The sequence below is a fragment of the Vigna umbellata genome, chromosome 2 (assembly GCF_029865625.1).
Source record: "Vigna umbellata cultivar VRB3 chromosome 2, Vumbellata_1.0, whole genome shotgun sequence".
Classification (NCBI taxonomy): Eukaryota; Viridiplantae; Streptophyta; class Magnoliopsida; order Fabales; family Fabaceae; genus Vigna; species Vigna umbellata.
The window spans coordinates 14,139,742-14,159,999 of record NC_142166.1 but is presented as its reverse complement, the minus strand read 5'-3'; the positions used below and the strand labels follow the sequence as shown (position 1 = coordinate 14,159,999).

The 20,258-nt window shown below is 35.2% G+C and overlaps 2 protein-coding genes across 4 annotated transcripts; both read left to right on the top strand.

Annotated features, from left to right (window-relative positions):
• The first annotated feature begins 434 nt into the window (after positions 1-434).
• On the top strand, positions 435-8,616 carry LOC124841278 (uncharacterized). Of its 2 annotated transcripts, XM_047317527.2 has the most exons (13): positions 435-840; positions 1,463-1,601; positions 2,170-2,306; positions 2,611-2,812; positions 3,346-3,584; positions 3,694-3,805; positions 3,921-4,062; positions 4,539-4,681; positions 4,857-5,026; positions 5,497-5,790; positions 5,894-5,949; positions 6,470-6,684; positions 7,290-8,616. In XM_047317527.2, the coding sequence occupies exons 1-13, from the start codon at positions 631-633 to the stop codon at positions 8,465-8,467; spliced, it is 3,237 nt and encodes a 1,078-aa protein (XP_047173483.2). In that variant the 5' UTR covers positions 435-630; the 3' UTR covers positions 8,468-8,616. The 2 variants fall into 2 exon arrangements, with proteins under 2 accessions (XP_047173483.2, XP_087962372.1); XM_088106246.1 differs by lacking the exon at positions 435-840 and having other exon boundaries at positions 1,477-1,597.
• Positions 8,617-8,840: 224 nt separating this feature from the next.
• On the top strand, positions 8,841-16,218 carry GRXC1 (Thioredoxin superfamily protein). Of its 2 annotated transcripts, XM_088106247.1 has the most exons (5): positions 8,841-9,217; positions 9,594-9,682; positions 12,368-12,460; positions 12,934-12,936; positions 15,884-16,218. In XM_088106247.1, exons 1-5 carry the CDS (start codon positions 9,117-9,119, stop codon positions 15,967-15,969), a joined length of 372 nt encoding a protein of 123 aa, XP_087962373.1. In that variant the 5' UTR covers positions 8,841-9,116; the 3' UTR covers positions 15,970-16,218. The 2 variants fall into 2 exon arrangements, with proteins under 2 accessions (XP_087962373.1, XP_047173490.1); XM_047317534.2 differs by lacking the exons at positions 12,934-12,936; positions 15,884-16,218 and adding an exon at positions 12,569-12,873 and having other exon boundaries at positions 8,931-9,217; positions 12,368-12,466.
• The last annotated feature ends 4,040 nt before the right edge of the window (positions 16,219-20,258 follow it).

Here is a 20,258-nt window from a genome sequence, read left to right as displayed (position 1 = left end):
TCGTAGCTCTTAGTATTTGATGCATTGATTGTGTTATAGTAGATGATATGTGTCATGAGAGTGTAGAACTTTATGATAAGATTCAAAATGTAACGAGAGATAACGTTTATAAGGTTGAGATCAGCACACATTTTATTATCTCACCCAAACCATGTTGTCACTGTGTGAAGCAGAGAGAAAGATCTGCTCACCACTCACATTTTGTCTTCATTTCTTGCATCACATCAAGGGCCATACAAAATTGGACCAACACACTCATAAGTACTTTTTTTTTTCACTTTTCTGTGTCTATCTATAGTGATACCATGATTCATAATTACCCTTTACTGTTACAACGTGGGTCTCTATCACAACAACGACAAAGACCACGAAATTCATCGAGTGTTGTACTGCACAAGCTCATGTTCGCTTATCCTTAATGCAATTATCATCATCAATGATTCAATGGCCATGGTTGAAGCCACTTTCTTAGTGCCCAACAGCTTCCTCTTATCTTTCTTTCTCTATCTCTGTGCACCCTTTTGCATGCCAAGCTCTTCTTCTTCACTCACTTCAAACATTTTCACCACACCAACATGAAAATATCACTCTTTCACACTTAAGTGGCTTCTGCTCTTACTGTGTTCTAATATGGGTCTGCTTAGACTCCCATTTCTTTCTGTACTCTGTTTCCTTTTACCATTGCTGTGTTCCATTACCAAATGTGGTGCCTCTGATGTTTATGTGAAGTTCTTGAAGGTCCCTCACGCATTCTCTCACTCTAAGTCGGCAACATTTGCTTTCCAAGTTCTTAACTCTTCTAGTAGGGGCCATTGCTCAAACTGCACCCTCATATGCAAGGTTTGTGTGTTTGGGTGTGTTAATTTGGCAAGTCGTTTACTTCTAAGAGTAGCTTAATTTAACCAGCAATTCAATCATTTTGTTGTTGTGAAATGTTGATTATATTACTTAGTGTAGTTTTTCATTAACGTGGGCATGTTTTTATACAAGACCGAGATTGATAAAGAAATTAAATCACCAAATTTATCAATTTTCTGATTCGAGAGCTTTCTTTTCTGTGGGAAGACATGTGAAACATAGTACAGCTTACGTGTGTTAAATCCTTTTAAGGAGCAATTATTGCATGATCTTCAACTGACACATCACATGTCTATGGTTTTGACCAATCTTCACATGTAGGTGTAGCACAGTTTTAGTAACTATTTGAAACGTGAATTTTGGATGGTAACAAAAACATGTGAGGTACCATATCGTACAATAATTTTAAGGTTAAAGGGGTTAGATTCACTTGACAGATTATATCATGTCTTAAACTACTCTGTTGTGTTTGTGAGTAGCACTAGAACTAAAATGCTGGTTCAAGGTGTTAATTTTGTTTTATATTCCTTTTGGGTTTTGTATCTTTTGGATGGGGAGGGGATGTTATAAGCTATTCTGATTGTTCTGAAATACCATGTTGCAGATGGATGATGAGATCAAATCAGTATGTAAACATGGAAAAGTTTCATACAGAAATTTGAGGGATGGAAATCATACTTTTGAAGTCTGCACCAGACATGAAGGACTTGGCTATAACTGTGCCACCTATAACTGGATTGTTGGTTAAGAAACCATACTTAATTCCTTATCCTTTTTATTAGTTAACAATCACTTCTGGGATTTGACCCCTTTTAATTTCTGATTATGTGTGGTTAATGAAAGAACCTATGTCCAGAGTATTTTGACTAAATAAGGTAGCATAAAATAGGAGAACATTAATGTTTCATGCTTAACAGTTTATGCCACAAATGTCAGTAGCAAAATTTCTTTTGACATTTTGAGTAGGATAGCTAATGCATCTCATTATCTCAATGCTTAACTACCTTTTGCTTGCATCATTGTAACATGGAAAAACAAGTTTCCAGAATCATGGAAAGGAGGGAAAGAAGAAATATTGCTTGAATTTTCTATCTGACTAATTAACATAAATCTGTTTTTCATTGAACATAATAGGTATTTTTTGCCTATCTGCACTGTAATTTTGTCATGAATTTGGTGTAGTCTTGTCTTTCCATGTTTTTCTTTTCTTTTTCTCTTTTTTAATAAAATCTTCATGTAATACCAATGATATCTGACATGAACTTATTTTGAAATACCATTTTAACATTTCTCTACATTATTTTCTATCAGATACAACTCCCCCAACGGCGTATGTTACTGCCTCAACATCTTTTACAAGTTCCTTAAATGTGTCTGTAAACATATCTTTCACAGAACCCTGTATAGTTGGAGGAGGTTTTGGATGCAAGTCAGTAAATGCATGCAATGTAAGTGGGTGGCTAACCAAGGTTGCTTATATTTCTGAAGTTGTCTTTTTTTACCATGTATCTATAGCAGATCTCTTCTCTGTAACTTGTTTCCAACGAATGCCATATATTTCCAAGAAATTAATGTAAAAAAAAAATATGGAATTTTTCTACCTGTATAGCAATGATAATTTCTTCCGAGCTCTGTTGTCGCTATGGAAAATGCAAAATCCATATTAAGGGGGTGAGGTGTCTTGAAAAAATAAATGCTGTTAATATAATACTGCCTCAGTCTTTAACACACTGCTTTGTTATTTCTCTACAGCTTCTTGTCTATGGTGCTGGCCAGGTCATACCATCTTCCTTTAGAGTTTTACAGCCAAATCTCACATATTCTCTTCTCGTTAGTCTGTCATCTACAGTTCAATATGGCCGAGCAATCGTTGTAATGGATAGGAACTTCTGCACTGACCTTGCTGGCAACAGCTTTATGAGAATGCCAAATTCTAGTGTTTATATACATTTTGGTAAGTGAATCTTTTATTCTGTCATAGTAGGTCAGTTCAAGGTCCAAACAGGTAAAACCATTGTTTTAAGCCTCCAAGAAAAGAAGGTCTAAAAAAATGTTTTCTAGTACTAATTGCTTTAGGCCTCAAAAATAATTTTTAGGACTAATTGCTTGAGACCTCCATGAAAAAAGGACTTCAAAAAAATATTCATTCTTAAAGGACTTCTTAAACCCTTGAATAGTCCCTTTGGCATACCATAGTATTATTCTCAGCAATGCGTGATGTGTCATTTGTTTGATTACTTTTATGGATAAAAGTTCATGTGCTTTGGTGCTTGTGGCCTCAAAGATGCTGTACTGTCTTTTTCTACAGGTGCTTGAACTTTTAATCCAATAGAACTGAACATTATGTTATCGTGTATCAGTATTGTAGAGGCTAGGAGCTTCGAAGATTTTTATGCATTCTAAATATAAGTAAACAACACTGTAGAACACATTTGGTTACTTTTTAATGTTCAGAACTTGATTTCCTCTATTGCAACCATGATACAGACAGGAGAAAAGTTTATGTCAACATCAGGACTCGTGTACCAGAAGAACTGCTTCAACTTAACAGTGAAACGAGAACAGTACAGGCAACTAATGACTTTGACAGGCTAAAGATATATTTGTACTTCTCAGCTCCAGTTCTGAATTCATCTACAGAAATTTTGAATTCTATCAACATTAGTCAGGGTTCACTTCTTCTAAATAATTCAAAAAGCCTTGGAGAGAGAAGATTTGGATTCATGGTCAGTTGATTGATTCGTTGATATGATAAGTTTTAAGTGTGTATATCATTTGCTTATTCTAAGTGCTTCTCCTCTGCTTACACTTTCTTTTGGCCAACTCTTATTTCAGATTGCTAATATATCCTCAACTTCTATAATATCAATTAACTTCAATTCAGAGTCTATAATAACCAGACAAGGGACTCAAGTTTCACCAACTGCACCAGTTACTTTCCTTTATGGTACATTCTATCCACCAACCACTAAGAAAAAACATATATTGTTTTTACACACCTTTGTCTTAAGAATCTTGAGATTCCTATGCTCTTTGCTAACATACCCATGCATGGAATTCAGATACTACGAGGCCTGCTGTGATGTTGAGTACATATAGCATGAGGACAAGAGAGCACAATCTCCAAATATTAGTTAAATTTGTGAAGCCTGTTTTTGGCTTCAACTCCTCTTGCATATCAATTTCAGGGGGTTTACTAAAAAGGTAAGTATTTTTGTGGATGGTCATTTTCTTAGGATATAAATATGTTTTTAACCTTTCAAACTTGAACACAAAATTGGAATTGGTCTGGTTTGAAAATTTGTTATATTTTGATCCTAAACTTAAAAAATAATTGATATAATCTTTTCAAACTAATAACGTTAATCTTTTTAGATTTGTTAAAAGGTATTTTAGGCTGACATTTGAATTGAAACTTAGGTAAACACCTCAAACATTGTCTTCAAACCGCATTTAACTCATCAAAATTTTCTAATGAAGTTGAATTAGAAGGACGATATTTATTTATTTTTAAAAATTTGAAGACTAAATTATATCAAAGTTTGTAACAGATACTAAAAATATATTTAACCATTTTATTATATTGTATATAGTGTCAAATATCCCTCTCTCTCTCTCCACAATCATTATGTGAAAGCCAAATGTCTATTGACAGACATCAACTTTTGTTTTCTGACTAGTTTCCATGAAATAAGACGCGACATATACATGGTTGAGTTACTAGCAGATGATGGTTTAGTCTTTGTTGGTGTGCATGAGAATGTAACAAGAGATGTTGCTGGGAACAAAAATCTAGCTTCCAATTTTCTACAAGTGAGGCGCTGTAAGATTTTTAGTTTTGCTTATTCATTCTTTTTTTGGTGATAGTGTTGCTATTAGAGCTGATTTTTTTTTCCCATCTTGTGAGCATTTCTATTCGTGTATATCACAATATTGTTTTTTTATTTGCACCTATTTTATCAAGTTGTTAAAATATTTATGGTTTTGCAATCGTGCAGACTCTATGCCTCTCATTTCCTCAGTGGTTTCAGCATTTGCAACTGCTTCATTTGTGGTGACATCAATTGCTGCGGGTTTTCTTACTATCTCAACTGCAAGCCTTCAATCTGTTGGTACATTTACAAGATCATCGTCTTTCTTGGTCTTCGATCCAGCGAGGAATCTTCTTGTGAGACACTTAACTTGAATCCTGCTGACAAGTTACACCAGTTTATATCCTGTTATTTAAATGGAGAGTCAGTGACCTAGAATACTTTGGAAGAGAGACTCAGATATCAAGCTTGACAAATTATCAAATGGAGCTTGATCGAGTTTATAAACAAGGAAAAGTAAAAACAAAACAATGGATGAAGATAAATTTTCTCTATTTCAATGCTCAGTTGCTCACTCACTAACTCACTTTCTTCCATGCCAACTTGTCACAAACAAAATATTGGTCCTAGATTTTGCATTCAAGGGTAGAGAGTAGAAACCATTGCTTCTTCTCAACCAACATGAAATAATTTTCTTTTAGCATCTTGAACTTTTAGTTTTCTTTCAACTTTGAAAAGTTTCTGTAAATTACAGAATGTTCTTTTATTTTTATAGTGATTATGGAGAGAAAACCACATTGATAGGATAACTTTGTCAATCATGCAGAGAATTTTGGGCCATATTCAGGTGTTTGCACTATCTAGATGGTTAGCAGTTAAGTTGCCAGTCGAGTTTTATGAATTTGCCAGACATTTGCAATGGACCATACCCTATTTTACTGTTCCATGGGAAAATGAACCAATGAACCTATTCAAGGTAAGCTCTAATCCCTTTGGAACCTCTAAGGTCATCAACAAGGCTCCAGCAACAATCCCAAACAAGTTAGTTAAGAGTTTGAATTTGGCTGCTTCAGTGTATGGATCACCACTTACTTCTTCAGAGTACCAGCAATATTTTGAGGTTAGAATAAGTTGAGATGTATATCAATAGTGCAGAGAAATTGAATTTCTTATCTATGTTAATGAAAAATCGTCAATTCTTAATTCATAGTGCACACTTGCAGAGTGAAAATATGAAACCAGAAGCTGAATATATTTTGGATTCACAACATCCCTCTGGGTAAGTTATATGTTTCAATACATTACAATATATTTGGAAATCAGTTTTTTCATTTATATACAGAAAAGGTCATCATTAGCATACAAAGGATACTAGCAAAACACTCAACTCACTTTTTGTTAGCTCAACCTAATATTGTTTTGAAAAAAAATGAATACTAGACCACCAATACTTTACTACAATGTTAACTGGAAATTGAATACTAGACCACCAATACTTTACTACAATGTTAACTGGAAATTGCCAACTTAGTATATTGCATTCTAGTTGTCAACACATGATATACCCAATTTCAACCAGATGTCAGAAAAGGTTTGCAAATGAACCACTGCTTCAAAAATGGACTAAGAGGATACATTTTTTTGTTCTGCATCTATAACAATAAGAAAAGGCATTCCATGAGATAAATCAAGAAGCATACTCTGTTTTCAGATTATAATTTATTTATTTGTCAAGTACAAGTGCTTCAACAATATATTCTATAATCGATTATAAGATTTGTTTCTTTTTTGTCGAATAGATGGACAGAATTTTATAGAAGCATGTTGTGGTTAGCTGTGATCTGTGGTGGTTTAATGGTTCTGCATGCTTTTCTCCTCATTGTCCTGAAATTTGGGAAGAGAAATTCTGAGAAGCATACAATCCATGGATCACTCACATTCCCAAGATTTGAGATATTTCTTATATTTCTTGCACTACCGAATATTTGCAAGTCCTCTGCTGTCCTAATTCAAGGTAAACATAATCATGATGTTGTTATTTGTCACCTAACCATTTTCTGTGATCAATAAGTAAAGCAAAATATAAAGCAATGACAGATAAAAGATATTAGACATATGAAATGAATACTAGTTGATTCAAACCACCAGTGAGGTCAATCACATTATAGAGTGCTTTATGAAGAATGAATAGGTGGTTTTTCTAATTAGTGGTGAAATGTGTGATATAAATTTGGGAAAATTACAGGATTCTTGACAAAAAAACACAGTATGTTTGTTGTCTTCGATATGAAAAGGAAGATTCCTTTCTTTGTTTTGACAAAATCTAAACTGATAACTGAAGAGTTTATGGTTCCTGTTTTCCTTCCCTCTCAGGAGGTGAACACAGATATTCCAATCATTATCTCACCTGGTCTAAATTATAGCGCTTGGCAAATGTATTCAATTGATTTATTGAAACTTATGAGAAGGATAATAGAAAAATTAGAAATAGATGACAGCAATGAGATCACTTCCCTTATATGATTTCAGTATTCAATGCAAGGCCCTTTATTCAGAAGTCCAAAACTTCTCTCACACAATCACTAGGTTTAATTTTTCTCTTTTGCATTATGGCTATAGGGGGATCTCCTTCTGGAATTGCTGTTGGGACTATACTGTTCGTTTTTGTGTCCATTGTTCTACTGGCTTTGTTCTTGTTCCTCTCCATTGGAATCACATTTGGAAAGTTGCTTCAATACAAGGAAGTCCATCAAGAAGGTTTGACATTTCACTGGTACCAAGAGCTTGTGAGAGTAACTCTGGGGCCAGGTAAAAGAGGCCAATGGACATGGAAAGAACAACCTAGATCTGTTTATCTAACCATCTTTGGCCCACTGTTTGAAGACTTGAGAGGCCCTCCAAAGTACATGCTTTCACAGATATCTGGTGGCACTGGCAACCCTCCAAGTCAAAGAGACCGCATCATTGCCTCTGATGATGAAACAGAAGATGCAGAAGCACCTTTCATCCAAAAGCTGTTTGGGATTCTTAGGATATACTACGTGTTTCTTGAATCCATAAGGCGTGTTTCACTGGGAATTTTGGCAGGTCACTTTGTTCCAACTCAGTCTTCTAAGACCCCTGTGATTATTATGTTGTCTATGACTTCTTTTCAGCTGTTCTTCATGTTGCTAAAGAAACCTTTTATAAAGAAAAGGGTTCAGCTAGTGGAGATTATCTCACTCACCTGTGAAGTTGCTTTATTTGGTACTTGTTTTGTCCTTCTGAAGAAGGAATTTTCTGTGAGAGCTGAGACTAAGACTGGGATTTTCATGCTAGTGCTGTTCCTAGTGGAGTATTGTGCACAGATCATCAATGAATGGTATGCTTTATATGTGCAAACAAAGATGCTGGACCCTGAGGAAAAATCACTCTTGGTAGGTTTAAAAAATGCCTTGATTGGGTTTCTTTTGTATTTCATCCCTCAAAAGTGCATCAAAGACTTGGTAAATAGGTTACCACAAAACGGAACTGGGAATAATGAAGAGTCTAGAGACACTGCTTCAGGTGGTGACAGGTCAAGATTCTCAAGTAGTAGAAGCTCGGGTACACCTGATGGAGCGTGGTTGAAACAGATAAGGGAATTTGCAAAGTCTAGCTTTGGTAGGGAAAGAAGTGTAAATGATCCTTCGACTAGTGGCACTACTGCATGGAGTGGGTTATGGGGAAACAAAAGGAGTGGGAGCTCATCTTCTGAGTTCAAGTCAAAATCAAGTTCATTGTACAAAGATTTGGAAGCCATTTTTTCTTCCAAATAATACAGAAAATAGTTAGATTCGTATCTCATTTTAGAACAATTTGTATCTTACTGTAATAAATCTACATGGATTTGCCTCCCGTTCCTGTCAACTTGTTTATCATGTAAGATGGTGCACAATTCTATGTGTTAATCGTTTTTTGCATATTATCAAGGTTTTTTTTGCATATAACAACAAAGAGGGAAGAAAGAGATAAGTCAAAGCAACAAAGAGAGTAAAAAATTCATATTTACTAAATAGAAGAATGGAGATGAATAAATTCTTACCTTAAAAATCGAAACCTTTATTCTTCTCGTTGTTATCATCCTTTATTCTGATGATGTTATTATATTCTCCTCGCACTATAGATCAATTTCCCCCAAGAAACCCAAATTACCAATTTGCCAAGTTAAACTGAACCCTAATTTTCCAAAACGTCATATCTTACTACTCAGCTTTTAATCTTCATTTTGTTCAGCTAAATTACAGTTTCAAGCTTTGTTCTGCTCCCAAACCCCGTGCCACCAAGCAGCAGCAAAATTCAACACCTGTGCTCTGTTTTTGGCTTATTCTCTTTCCTTTCAACACCTGTCCAAAGCCAAAGCTTCAAGCTTTTTCTCTATTCTGCTCCTCTTCAATTATCATATCATATAAACATACAGAAAAAGAAATGGGTTCTTTGATGAGTTCACCGAAAAAGAAAGAACAGATGGAAGCAGCGTTGAATAAGGCTAAGGGCATAGTATCCTCTTCCCCTGTTGTTGTCTTTAGGTATTTCTTTTCTTTTTCTTTTCAATCTAATTTACCTGTTGTTTTATATTTTGCAAGTACCTTGTTTAATCCATGAAATCCTAATGATTTTCAAAATGTATTCAGATTAATTTGTATTTAGGTCTCACTCAAATCTAAAAGTAATTCCAATACAAAAACCTTAAATAGATTTAATTCTTCTACAATCACCGTACAATTTGAGGTCTCCAATACCTGTTGAGACATTGAAAGTTCCCTTCAAAAATGTTTACCCTTCAACCAATTAGTTTTTGGTTGTGAGCTTAGGAATAGTTAGGTGCACGGTACAATGAAATAGCTCTAAATTTTCTCTTTTTTATATTAGTAATTCCATCGTGTAATCTGTGTGTGGTGGCAGCAAGACTTACTGTGGTTATTGCAAGCGGGTCAAAGATCTCTTCCTACAGCTTGGAGCATCCTACAAGGTTTTTGAATTGGACACAGAAAGTAAGAGTGCTATGAATACTCTCTCGAGTGATTTCATGTTTGGTCTATTATATCAATTTTCTTTTCTTGTTAGATCAATGCTGTTTTCATGTTTGTTGTCTTCGCTTATTCTTTGCTTTAAGAGTCTATTTTCAAGTTAAGGTGAGTTACCTGCTTTTAGAGTGTATTAAAGCTTTTAGGCAAGACACTATTTACCCGTTGAAATTGAAATCTAGACAATCCACTTGATATCATTTTCAATCTAACCTAAAGTTTCTTTTATCTAAAACTTCATCGTCTTTCTTATTTTTATACTCCATCGTCTTTCTTTTGTTTTTGTGTTTTTGTGTTTTTTATTTTTTATTCTTTTGTTTATGTGTTTTTGTGCTTTTTCTTTCTCGTATTTTTGTGTTTTTTGTTTGTGTTTTTATACTTCATCGTATTTTTCGTGTTTTGTGTTTTCTGTTTTTGTGCTTTTATACCTCATCATCTTTTTTGTGTATTTGTGTTTTTATATTTCATCGTCTTTTTTGTGTATTTGTGTTTTTATACTTCATCGTCTTTCACGTGTTTTCGTGTTTTTATACTTCATCGTCTTTCTCGTGTTTTTGTGTTTTCGTGTTTTCGTGTTTTTATACTGCATTGTTTTTCTCGTGTTCTCGTGTCTATATACTCCTTCGACTTTCTCGTGTCTACATACTCCATCGACTTTCTTTCTCGTGTCTGCATACTCCATCGACTTTCTCGTGTCTGCATACTCCATCGACTTTCTCGTGTCTGCATACTCCATCGACTTTCTCGTGTCTGCATACTCCATCGACTTTCTCGTGTCTGCATACTCCATCGACTTTCTCGTGTCTGCATACTCCATCGGCTTCTCGTGTCTGCATACTCCATCGACTTTCTCGTGTCTGCATACTCCATCGACTTTCTCGTGTCTGCATACTCCATCGGCTTCTCGTGTCTGCATACTCCATCGGCTTCTCGTGTCTCCATACTCCATCGGCTTCTCGTGTCTGCATACTCCATCGGCTTCTCGTGTCTGCATACTCCATCGACTTCTCGTGTCTGCATACTCCATCGACTTCTGGTGTCTGCACACTCCATCGACTTCTGGTGTCTGCACACTCCATCGACTTCTCGTGTCTGCACACTCCATCGACTTCTCGTGTCTGCACACTCCATCGACTTCTCGTGTCTGCACACTCCATCGACTTCTCGTGTCTGCACACTCCATCGACTTCTCGTGTCTGCACACTCCATCGACTTTCTCGTGTCTGCACACTCCATCGACTCTCTCGTGTCTGCACACTCCATCGACTCTCTCGTGTCTGCACACTCCATCGACTCTCTCGTGTCTGCACACTCCATCGACTCTCTCGTGTCTGCACACTCCATCGACTCTCTCGTGTCTGCACACTCCATCGACTCTCTCGTGTCTGCACACTCCATCGACTCTCTCTATCTCGTGTCTGCACACTCCATCGACTCTCTCTATCTCGTGTCTGCACACTCCATCGACTCTCTCTATCTCGTGTCTGCACACTCCATCGACTCTCTCTATCTCGTGTCTGCACACTCCATCGACTCTCTCTATCTCGTGTCTGCACACTCCATCGAATCTCTCTATCTCGTGTCTGCACACTCCATCGAATCTCTCTATCTCGTGTCTGCACACTCCATCGAATCTCTCTATCTCGTGTCTGCACACTCCATCGAATCTCTCTATCTCGTGTCTGCACACTCCATCGAATCTCTCTATCTCGTGTCTGCACACTCCATCGAATCTCTCTATCTCGTGTCTGCACACTCCATCGAATCTCTCTATCTCGGGTCTGCACACTCCATCGAATCTCTCTATCTCGGGTCTGTTTAATACTTCATCGAATCTCTCTCTCTCGGGTCTGTTTAATACTTCATCGAATCTCTCTCTCTCGGGTCTGTTTAATACTTCATCGAATTTCTCTCTCGGGTCTGTGTAATACTTCATCGAATTTCTCTCTCGGGTCTGTCTAATACTTCATCGAATTTCTCTCTCGGGTCTGTCTAATACTTCATCGAATTTCTCTCTCGGGTCTGTCTAATACTTCATCGAATTTCTCTCTCGGGTCTGTCTAATACTTCATCGAATTTCTCTCTCGGGTCTGTCTAATACTTCATCGACTTTCTCTCTCGGGTCTGTCTAATACTTCATCGACTTTCTCTCTCGGGTCTGTCTAATACTTCATCGACTTTCTCTCTCGGGTTTGTCTAATACTTCATCGACTTTCTCTCTCGGGTTTGTCTAATACTTCATCGACTTTCTCTCTCGGGTCTATCTAATACTTCATCGACTTTCTCTCTCGTGTCTATCTAATACTTCATCGACTTTCTCTCTCGTGTCTATCTAATACTTCATCGACTTTCTCTCTCGTGTCTATCTAATACTTCATCGACTTTCTCTCTCGTGTCTATAGAAAACTTGATCGACTTTCTTTCTTGTGTTTATCTAAAATTTCATCGTCTGACTTTCTCGTGTTTATCTAAAAATCTAAAACTTCATCAATTTCTCGTGTTTATCTAAAACTTCATCAAATTTATCTATCGACTTTCTCGTGTTTAACTAAAGCTGTATCAACTTTCTCATATTTACCTAAAGCATTATCGATATTCTCGATTATTATTACTTTATACTTTTTCATTATATAATGTTTCATGTAATGGAAGGAGATGGAGATGATATTCATTCAGCTTTAATCGAGTGGACAGGACTTAGGACAGTGCCTAACGTGTTTATTGGAAGAAAGCACATTGGTGGTTGTGATAGTAAGGCCCTGCACACAAGTTTCTTTTGAGAAGAACGTGCCAATGCTTTTGTTGCTCTTTTTTTCCTTATTTCCATCTAAAGTTTTATGTTGTATCTTGCAGCTGTTTTGGAGAAACACAAAACAGAACAACTAGTTCCTCTTCTGAATGATGCTGGGGCGATTGCCAATAACTCTGCTCAACTGTGAACAACTATGTTCAGTAACAAAGTATTTTCTAAAATAAGATGAAATAGGAGAAAGTATATGCTAAAATTTCAAGCATGACTTCGCATGAATAGCATGCTCAGCAAGTATAAGTATAGGCGATGGCTCAAATTATGTTAAATAAGACCATCTTATCCTCATGAATGTATCATCAAAGTTGAAACATCATTACGTGTAATTTTTCTAAGTGATTACGTGGTCCCCTATAGAGTTTAACCCTCACTGGAGAGGTTGCTTGTTAATGAAATTGTTCAAGCACAGATGGTATTGTCCTAAACTATTAATATAATCTTAGAGTTTTAAGTCATCTAAATTCACGCATGCTTGGATGCTAAAAATATAAAACGTAAAACAAAATATAATGTAAACCTTACAAATATTTGACGATTTTTATTCTTGGAATAAATATTTCACATAACATTCAATGTCTTCTTCGGTTCCATCTACCGGTACAATTTGACTTATAACTCCTAATCTAGCTGTAAAACATACATATAAATGGAGACCCTCTGTTCTTATGGTAACTAATTCATGCAATAATATACATTAGTGATGAGAAATAAATTCACACTCTTATTATAATTATTATAATCAATGCCACTGGTTTATAATGAATACATAAAATTAGTTTTAGATAAAGCATACGAAGTCTTTTCAAGCAACACCACTAACTCAATTAGTATTCTTTATATATTACTTAGATTTTTAATAATCTCTCTGAGTTTCTTTCTTTCACATTATAACATTATTGAATGTTTTTTTAAAATGAAATTATTTTTTATTATTAATATCTCACAAGTGAGACTCTTATTTGTATCATCGTTTATCAACACATTTTTCTGTCTTTCCATGCAAAAACCACTCTATTTATCATACACGTCCTTTTACTTGTATTTTTGTTTCTCTTAAAACATCTATTAGAAAAATTTTCAATATAAAAAATTCATAAATTTAGGATTCTTAAAAATACGTCCTTGATTCTATAGATAACATCACAACAATGAAAGATTTAAAAAAAAAAATCTCTCTCAATCCAAGTCATGTAAAAGAAGAACTACAACTTCAACAGGCTTTACTATTTGCGAATTTCATTTTAATATTTGAGAATTTGGCACTCTTGTCAAAATTAAAATCAAATCTAACATTTTAAGGGCATGTGACAAAGTGATAATTAATTATCCATGTGTATATTGTTAGATCAAAGTTTAATAGATCTATGTATGATTTTGATTTTGTGGTTAAAAATAAGAGGAATCACAATCCTTCATGAGTATCAAATTATGTTAGATACAAGTATTTAATTTAGTTCAAGTGACATAAGTTGTGTAGCTAAACATATGCAAATGTTATTTGTAATGGGTTTCATCTTAAATACGTAAAATTGCACTTCATAGTATTCCTCAAACTAACAAAAGTTTATTTTATACTTGTAGAGAATGTACGTTTCTTCAATATTTTGGGAGAATCTCATTATGTTTGATGACATAAAGATCTCATGAAGAACATTTGTAAGCTACTTCACGTAAACATTTTCAGTTTTTGTGAAACCATTTAATGATGACATAAAGATCTCATGATGACACATGGATTCAATGTTAAGTCAAAACCATTTAATTTGTCTCAACTTCAAAGCATGCTCAAATGCAAGAAGAAACAATAGTAGAATTAAACACTCAAAATGACTAGGAAGGTTTTGCAATAAGGTCTTTTATGTTCTGCATCTATAACAATAAGAAAAGGCATTCCATGAGATAAATCAAGAAGCATACTCTGTTTTCAGATTATAATTTATTTATTTGTCAAGTACAAGTGCTTCAACAATATATTCTTATTTATTATAATTGATAATAAGATTTGTTTCTTTTTTTTGTCTAATAGATGGACAGAATTCTACAGAAGCATGTTTTGGTTAGCTGTGATCTGTGGTGGTTTAATGGTTCTGCATGCTTTTCTCCTCATTGTCCTGAAATTTGGGAAGAGAAATTCTGAGAAGCATACAATCCATGGAGCACTCACATTCCCAAGATTTGAGATATTTCTTATATTTCTTGCACAATATTTGCAAGTCCTCTGCTGTCCTAATTCAAGGTAAACATAATCATGATGTTGTTATTTGTCACCTAACCATTTTCTGTGATCAATAAGTAAAGCAAAATATAAAGCAATGAGAGATAAAAGATATTAGACATATGAAATGAATACTAGTTGATTCAAACCATCAGTGAGGTCAATCACATTATAGAGTGCTTTATGAAGAATGAATTGGTGGTTTTTCTAATCAGTGGTGAAATGTGTGATATAAATTTGAGAAAATTACAGGATTCTTGACAAAAAAACACAGTATGTTTGTTGTCTTCGATATGCAAAGGAAGCTCTTGGCAAATGTATTCATTTTGTTCATTGAAAGTTATGAGATGGATAATATAAAAATTAGAAATAGATAATATAAAAGTTTAATAGATCAATTTCCTCCAAGAAATCCAAATTACCAATTTGCCAAGTTGAACTGAACCCTAATTTTCCAAACGTCAATTCTTACTACTCAGCTTTTAATCTTCTTTTTTTTTTCAGCTAAATTACCGTTTCAAGTTTTGTTCTGCTCCGAAACCCAGCGCCAGAAAGCAGCAGCAAAATTCAACATCTGTGCTCTGTTTTTGGCTTATTCACTTTCCTTTTAACACCTGTTTAAGCTTTTTCTCTATTCTGGTCCTGTTCAATCACCATACCATATAAACATACAGAAAAAGAAATGATCAAGCTTTTTCTCTATTCTGCTTCTCTTCAATTACCATACCATATAAACATACAGAAAAAGAAATGGGGTCTTTGTTGAGTTCAGCGAAAAGGAAAGAACAGATGGAAGCAGCGTTGAATAAGGCTAAGGGGATAGTGTCCTCTTTCCCTGTTGTTGTCTTCAGGTATTCTTTTTCTTTTTCTTTTCAATCTAACTTACCTGTTGTTTTATATTTTGCAAGTAACTCGTTTAATCCATGAAATCCTAATGATTTGTTCAAAATGTATTCAGATTATAGAATTTGTGCTTAGGCCTGACTCAACTCTAAAAGTAATTCCAATCCAAAAACCTTAACTTTTGAGAAGGTTATGGTAATAAGGCCCCTGCACATGAGTTTCTTTTGAGAAGAACGTTCCAGTGTTTTTGTTGCTCTTTTTTTCTTTATTTGCATCTAAAGTTTTATGTTGTATCTTGCAGCTGTTTGGGAGAAACACAAAACAGAACAACTGGTTCATCTTCTGAATGATGCTGGGGCGATTGTCAATAACTCTGCTCAACTGTAAACAACTATGTTTAGTAACAAAGTATTTTCTAAAATAAGATGAAATAAGGAGAAAGTATATGCTAAAATTTCTTGCATTACTTCCTATGAATAGCATGGCATGCTCAACAAGTATAAGGGATGGCTCAAATTTTGTTAAATAAAACCATCTTATCATCATCAGTGTATCATCAAAGAGTGATTAGGTGGTTTGCTATAGAGTTTAACCGTCACTGGAGAAGTTGCTTATTAATGAATTTGTTCAAACACAGTTGGTATTATCCTAAACTATTGATATAATCTAGTTGAAAAACAAACATATAAATGGAGACCCTCTACTCTTAGTTTCCCATTTAGTAACCAATTCATGCAATAATATACTTAGTGATGTGAAATAAATTCACATTCAGATATATTGATATATTGTTCCATATTATAATTATTATAATCAATGCCACTGGTTTATAATGAATACATAAATTTAGTTTTAGATAAAGCATATAAAGTCTTTTCAAGCAACACCACTAACTCAATTAGTTTTATAAGTTATAACTCAATTAGTATTTTTTTTTATATGTTACTTGGATTTCTAGTAATCTATGTGAGTTTCTTTCTTCACATTGGAACATTATTGAATGAAAATATTTTTTATTATTTATGAGTATCTCACAAACGACTCTTATTTGTATCATATGGTTTACAATAATATAACATTTTTCTGACTAAAACTTCAACTTAAGATTTTTAATGTAAAAATCACTCTATTTATCATCCACGTCCTTTTAATTGTATTTTTGTTTCTCTTAATGGACATGTTTGCTTAAAACACCTATTTAGAAGATTTCCAATATAAGAAATCCATAAATTTAGGATTCTTAAAAATAATATGTCCTTATTTCTATAGATAACATCACAATAATGAAAAAATTACAACAAAGATCTCTCTCAATTTAAGTCATGTAAAAGAAGAACCACTACTTCAACACTTGAAGGTTTTACTATTTGGGAATTTCATTTTAATATTTGCAAATTTGGCACTCTTGTCAAAATTAAAGTCAAATCTAACATTTTAAGGGCATGTGACAAAGTGATAATTAATGATCCATGTGTATATTGCTAGATAAAAATTTAATAGATCTATAAATGATTTTTATTTTGTGGTTAAAAACAAGAGGAATCACAATCTTTTATGGGTATAAAATTATGTTAGATCCAGGTGTAAGGACTTGGATTTGAGTCAGCAAAAAGGGGATGACAAGTGGCAAAAGATGAGAGGTTGAGTACTTTAAAATAAAATTACATTAGTTTGGAAACATTGGTTTTTAACTCATTCCTCTTGTCTGAGAAACCATTCCTCTTCCTGCAAGCTCTCTCCTCCTCCTATATCTTCTCCCTTTCCATTCTTCACACTGAACCATTGAATTCTCGATTAGGTGCTGCCCCAACGATCACAAAGTAGCGGGTGTTGCTCTTAGTCGATCGATTTTCTCTAATCTGAACCGGTAAGAAAACCCCCTTTCTCACGTGCCCTAGGGTTGTAAGCATGTGATTGAACTTGTTGCATGCAACCCATTTCGTTTTCTTCCATAATCTAGCTTCTATTTGGTGCTAAGATTCGTTTTCTATCATCAATTGATGATTTATAGGTGATTCTAACATTTTGAAAGTGCAAGCAAGTGGTCTAGGGTTCCTACTTGAGCTTGGTTGTCTACACTTGAGGTAAGGGGAGCTAGTTCTTTTTCGGTTTAGTTGTATGACGTGAATGCATGATGATTTTCAAATTGGTATGTTGTTGGAAGCATAATTTTGAATTTTGCTAACTTGAAATGCATGTATGGAAGTGTGAGTGTTACGTGAATTTGGTGATTGATGGATATGAACTGTTTGGGATGATTTTGAGTGATGAATTATGTATGTTGGAACTGTTTTGGTGTGTAAAATTTGTTGTGGTGTTGATAGGAAGGAAAATCAAGTGTCTTAAGGTCACTTTTTGGTCATTTTGGAGGAAGTGAGGTAGTGATTTTGAGCAAATGAGGTTTGTCATGTTTTTGGACTGTGGGGACAGTTTCACCCACTGTATTGTGACTTGTTTGAGTCACTAATTTGGACAAGATAGGTGCAAAGTGGTAAGAATCAAATTTGGGTCCCTAAGTTGTTGAAGTTAGTGTTTTGGGGCCGAAAGTGAACTTTAATCACTTAAAAATGGTAGTATAAATGTTTAGAATAATTTGGATAAGTTTAATTAAGTCTAAAACGAGAATTAAGAGTCTAAGAAGTTGAGAAAAGTGGTTAGAAATGGCCAAGGGAGATTCTGATACAGTCTGCAGAATTCTCAGAATTCTGCAGAATTAAATTCTGCAGAATGTGCAAACTGAGCGTTCGTCCATGTCGGAGTTGAACGCTCGGTCATGCCATGTGCTGAGTAGCGTTCGGTCAGTTGAAGGTTTAATTAGCGTTCGGTCAGGGGCTGTATTAGTAGCGAGCGTCCATAAGTAGTAGCGAGCGTTCATATTGGAGGCGTTCGACCTAGTATTTGACCAAATCAGTGTCCTTCCAAGGGTGTATGACGTTCGTCCAAATCAGTGTCCGTCCAAGGGTGTATGACGTTCGTCCAAATCAGTGTCCGTCCAAGGGTGTATGACGTTCGTCCAAATCAGTGTCCGTCCAAGGGTGTATGACGTTCGTCCAAATCAGTGTCCTTCCAAGGGTGTATGACGTTCGTCCAAATCAGTGTCCGTCCAAGGGTGTATGACATTCGTCCAAATCAGTGTCCGTCCAAGGGTGTATGACGTTCGTCCAAACAGTGTCCGCCCAAGGGCTTTTGACGTTCGTCCAAATAGGGTTCGTCCAAGTGCTTTTGGCGTCCGTCCAAACAGGGTTCGTCCATTTAAGTGGTGGTGTTTTCTGTTTTATTTCCTCTCATTCCAGTAAGCTATGTTATTTAAATATTTCAGTTACAATTTATGAATGTATTTTTAGGTGATCCAAATTGGTTGAAAGTGTGTGGTTATAAGTGGTTTATGATGTACATTGTCGATTCAAATGGAATATCATGACATTTAAAATGGTCGGATTTAATCGGAAATTAGATCTCTCGGTGGGATCAGTTAGTGTATTGAATGAATGTAAGAGGCTTCCATATGGGGGGTTATCCCTAACACTCCAACGGTCTTTCATTCTCACTTAGAGAGGATTGACGCGTGTGGTGGGAGTAGTGGGAGGTCCTAGGGTAGACGCTATCACTGGAGGTCTATTCCGCGGTAACGGACTAGCCTTGTGTATGGTCGGGTGGAACCCCTCGGCAATGGCTTTGCAAAGCAGTAGAGGCCGTCACAAGTGCACAACCCGCCCCAGCTCTACATACATTCTATGTCCGGACGTGTCTAGAGTCTTAACATGATAGGATGCTTGTCTTGATGAGTTTTATGAAATAAATGCTAATGTTTATGATGACTTATGTGTATGGATATTCTGGTAAATGTTAGATTGGTTGAAAATGAATTGTATGATTGTTTGAGACCTAGCTCACCCTTGCATTTGTATGTGTTGCATGTGTTTGCTTTCCCCTTGCGATGATCATCCAATCCTTGGATGTGAGCAGTAGGTGATGATGTACCTTTGGAGCAAGCTTTGGAAGTTGAGGAAGACCCAGCACCTAGTGCTTAGGATTTCTACCAGCTCTTATGTTAAATAGCTCTTCATTTTGAAAGACTTCTAGACTTCATTTTATCATGATCTGTATTTTGGAAAAACTCTTTAGGTCCCATTGAATCTTTATTCAATCTTGTATTTTGGAGAATTATGAACTTGTACTTAAGTTTTAAAGTTTTCCAGCCAGACTTGGATAACTGTACTCCTTAATTCCATCTATTGTGTACCCTTAACTGCTTTCTATTATTATAATCGATGCATTCTACGTATATACATTGCTATATATTTTGGGATGTCACACTAGGTGTTTAATTTAGTTCAAGTGACATAAGTTGTGTAGCTAAACATATGCAAATGTTACATCTTAAAGATGTAAAACTAACAAGAGCTTTGAGCATTTCATATTATTCGTCAAACTAACAAAAGTTCATTTTATACTTGCAAAGAATGTATGTTTCTTCAAGAGGATCTCACAATGTTTTGATGACATCAAAATCTCTTAAAGAACATTTGTAAGCTACTCCACATAAACATTTTTTTGGAAAAAGCTTGGATGTTAATGTTGCTAAGTTAGCTAGTTGTACCAAACCATGTACGTCACTTTTGTGGAATGAAACTACCAACCCAGTTTGTGAAGCTTTGTCATGTTTTAGAGGTGCT

What these genes read in the sequence shown, in the direction of transcription:
- LOC124841278 (XM_047317527.2), top strand. Translation starts at nt 631, where the DNA reads ATGGGTCTGCTTAGACTCCCATTTCTTTCTGTACTCTGTTTCCTTTTA. An exon ending in TAGTGTTTATATACATTTTG is followed by an intron (nt 2,813 to 3,345) that starts GTAAGTGAATCT and finishes ACCATGATACAG; the next exon opens with ACAGGAGAAAAGTTTATGTC. An exon ending in CTCTGCTGTCCTAATTCAAG is followed by an intron (nt 6,685 to 7,289) that starts GTAAACATAATC and finishes TTATGGCTATAG; the next exon opens with GGGGATCTCCTTCTGGAATT.
- GRXC1 (XM_047317534.2), top strand. Translation starts at nt 9,117, where the DNA reads ATGGGTTCTTTGATGAGTTCACCGAAAAAGAAAGAACAGATGGAAGCA. An exon ending in TCCCCTGTTGTTGTCTTTAG is followed by an intron (nt 9,218 to 9,593) that starts GTATTTCTTTTC and finishes GTGTGGTGGCAG; the next exon opens with CAAGACTTACTGTGGTTATT. An exon ending in TTTTGAATTGGACACAGAAA is followed by an intron (nt 9,683 to 12,367) that starts GTAAGAGTGCTA and finishes ATGTAATGGAAG; the next exon opens with GAGATGGAGATGATATTCAT.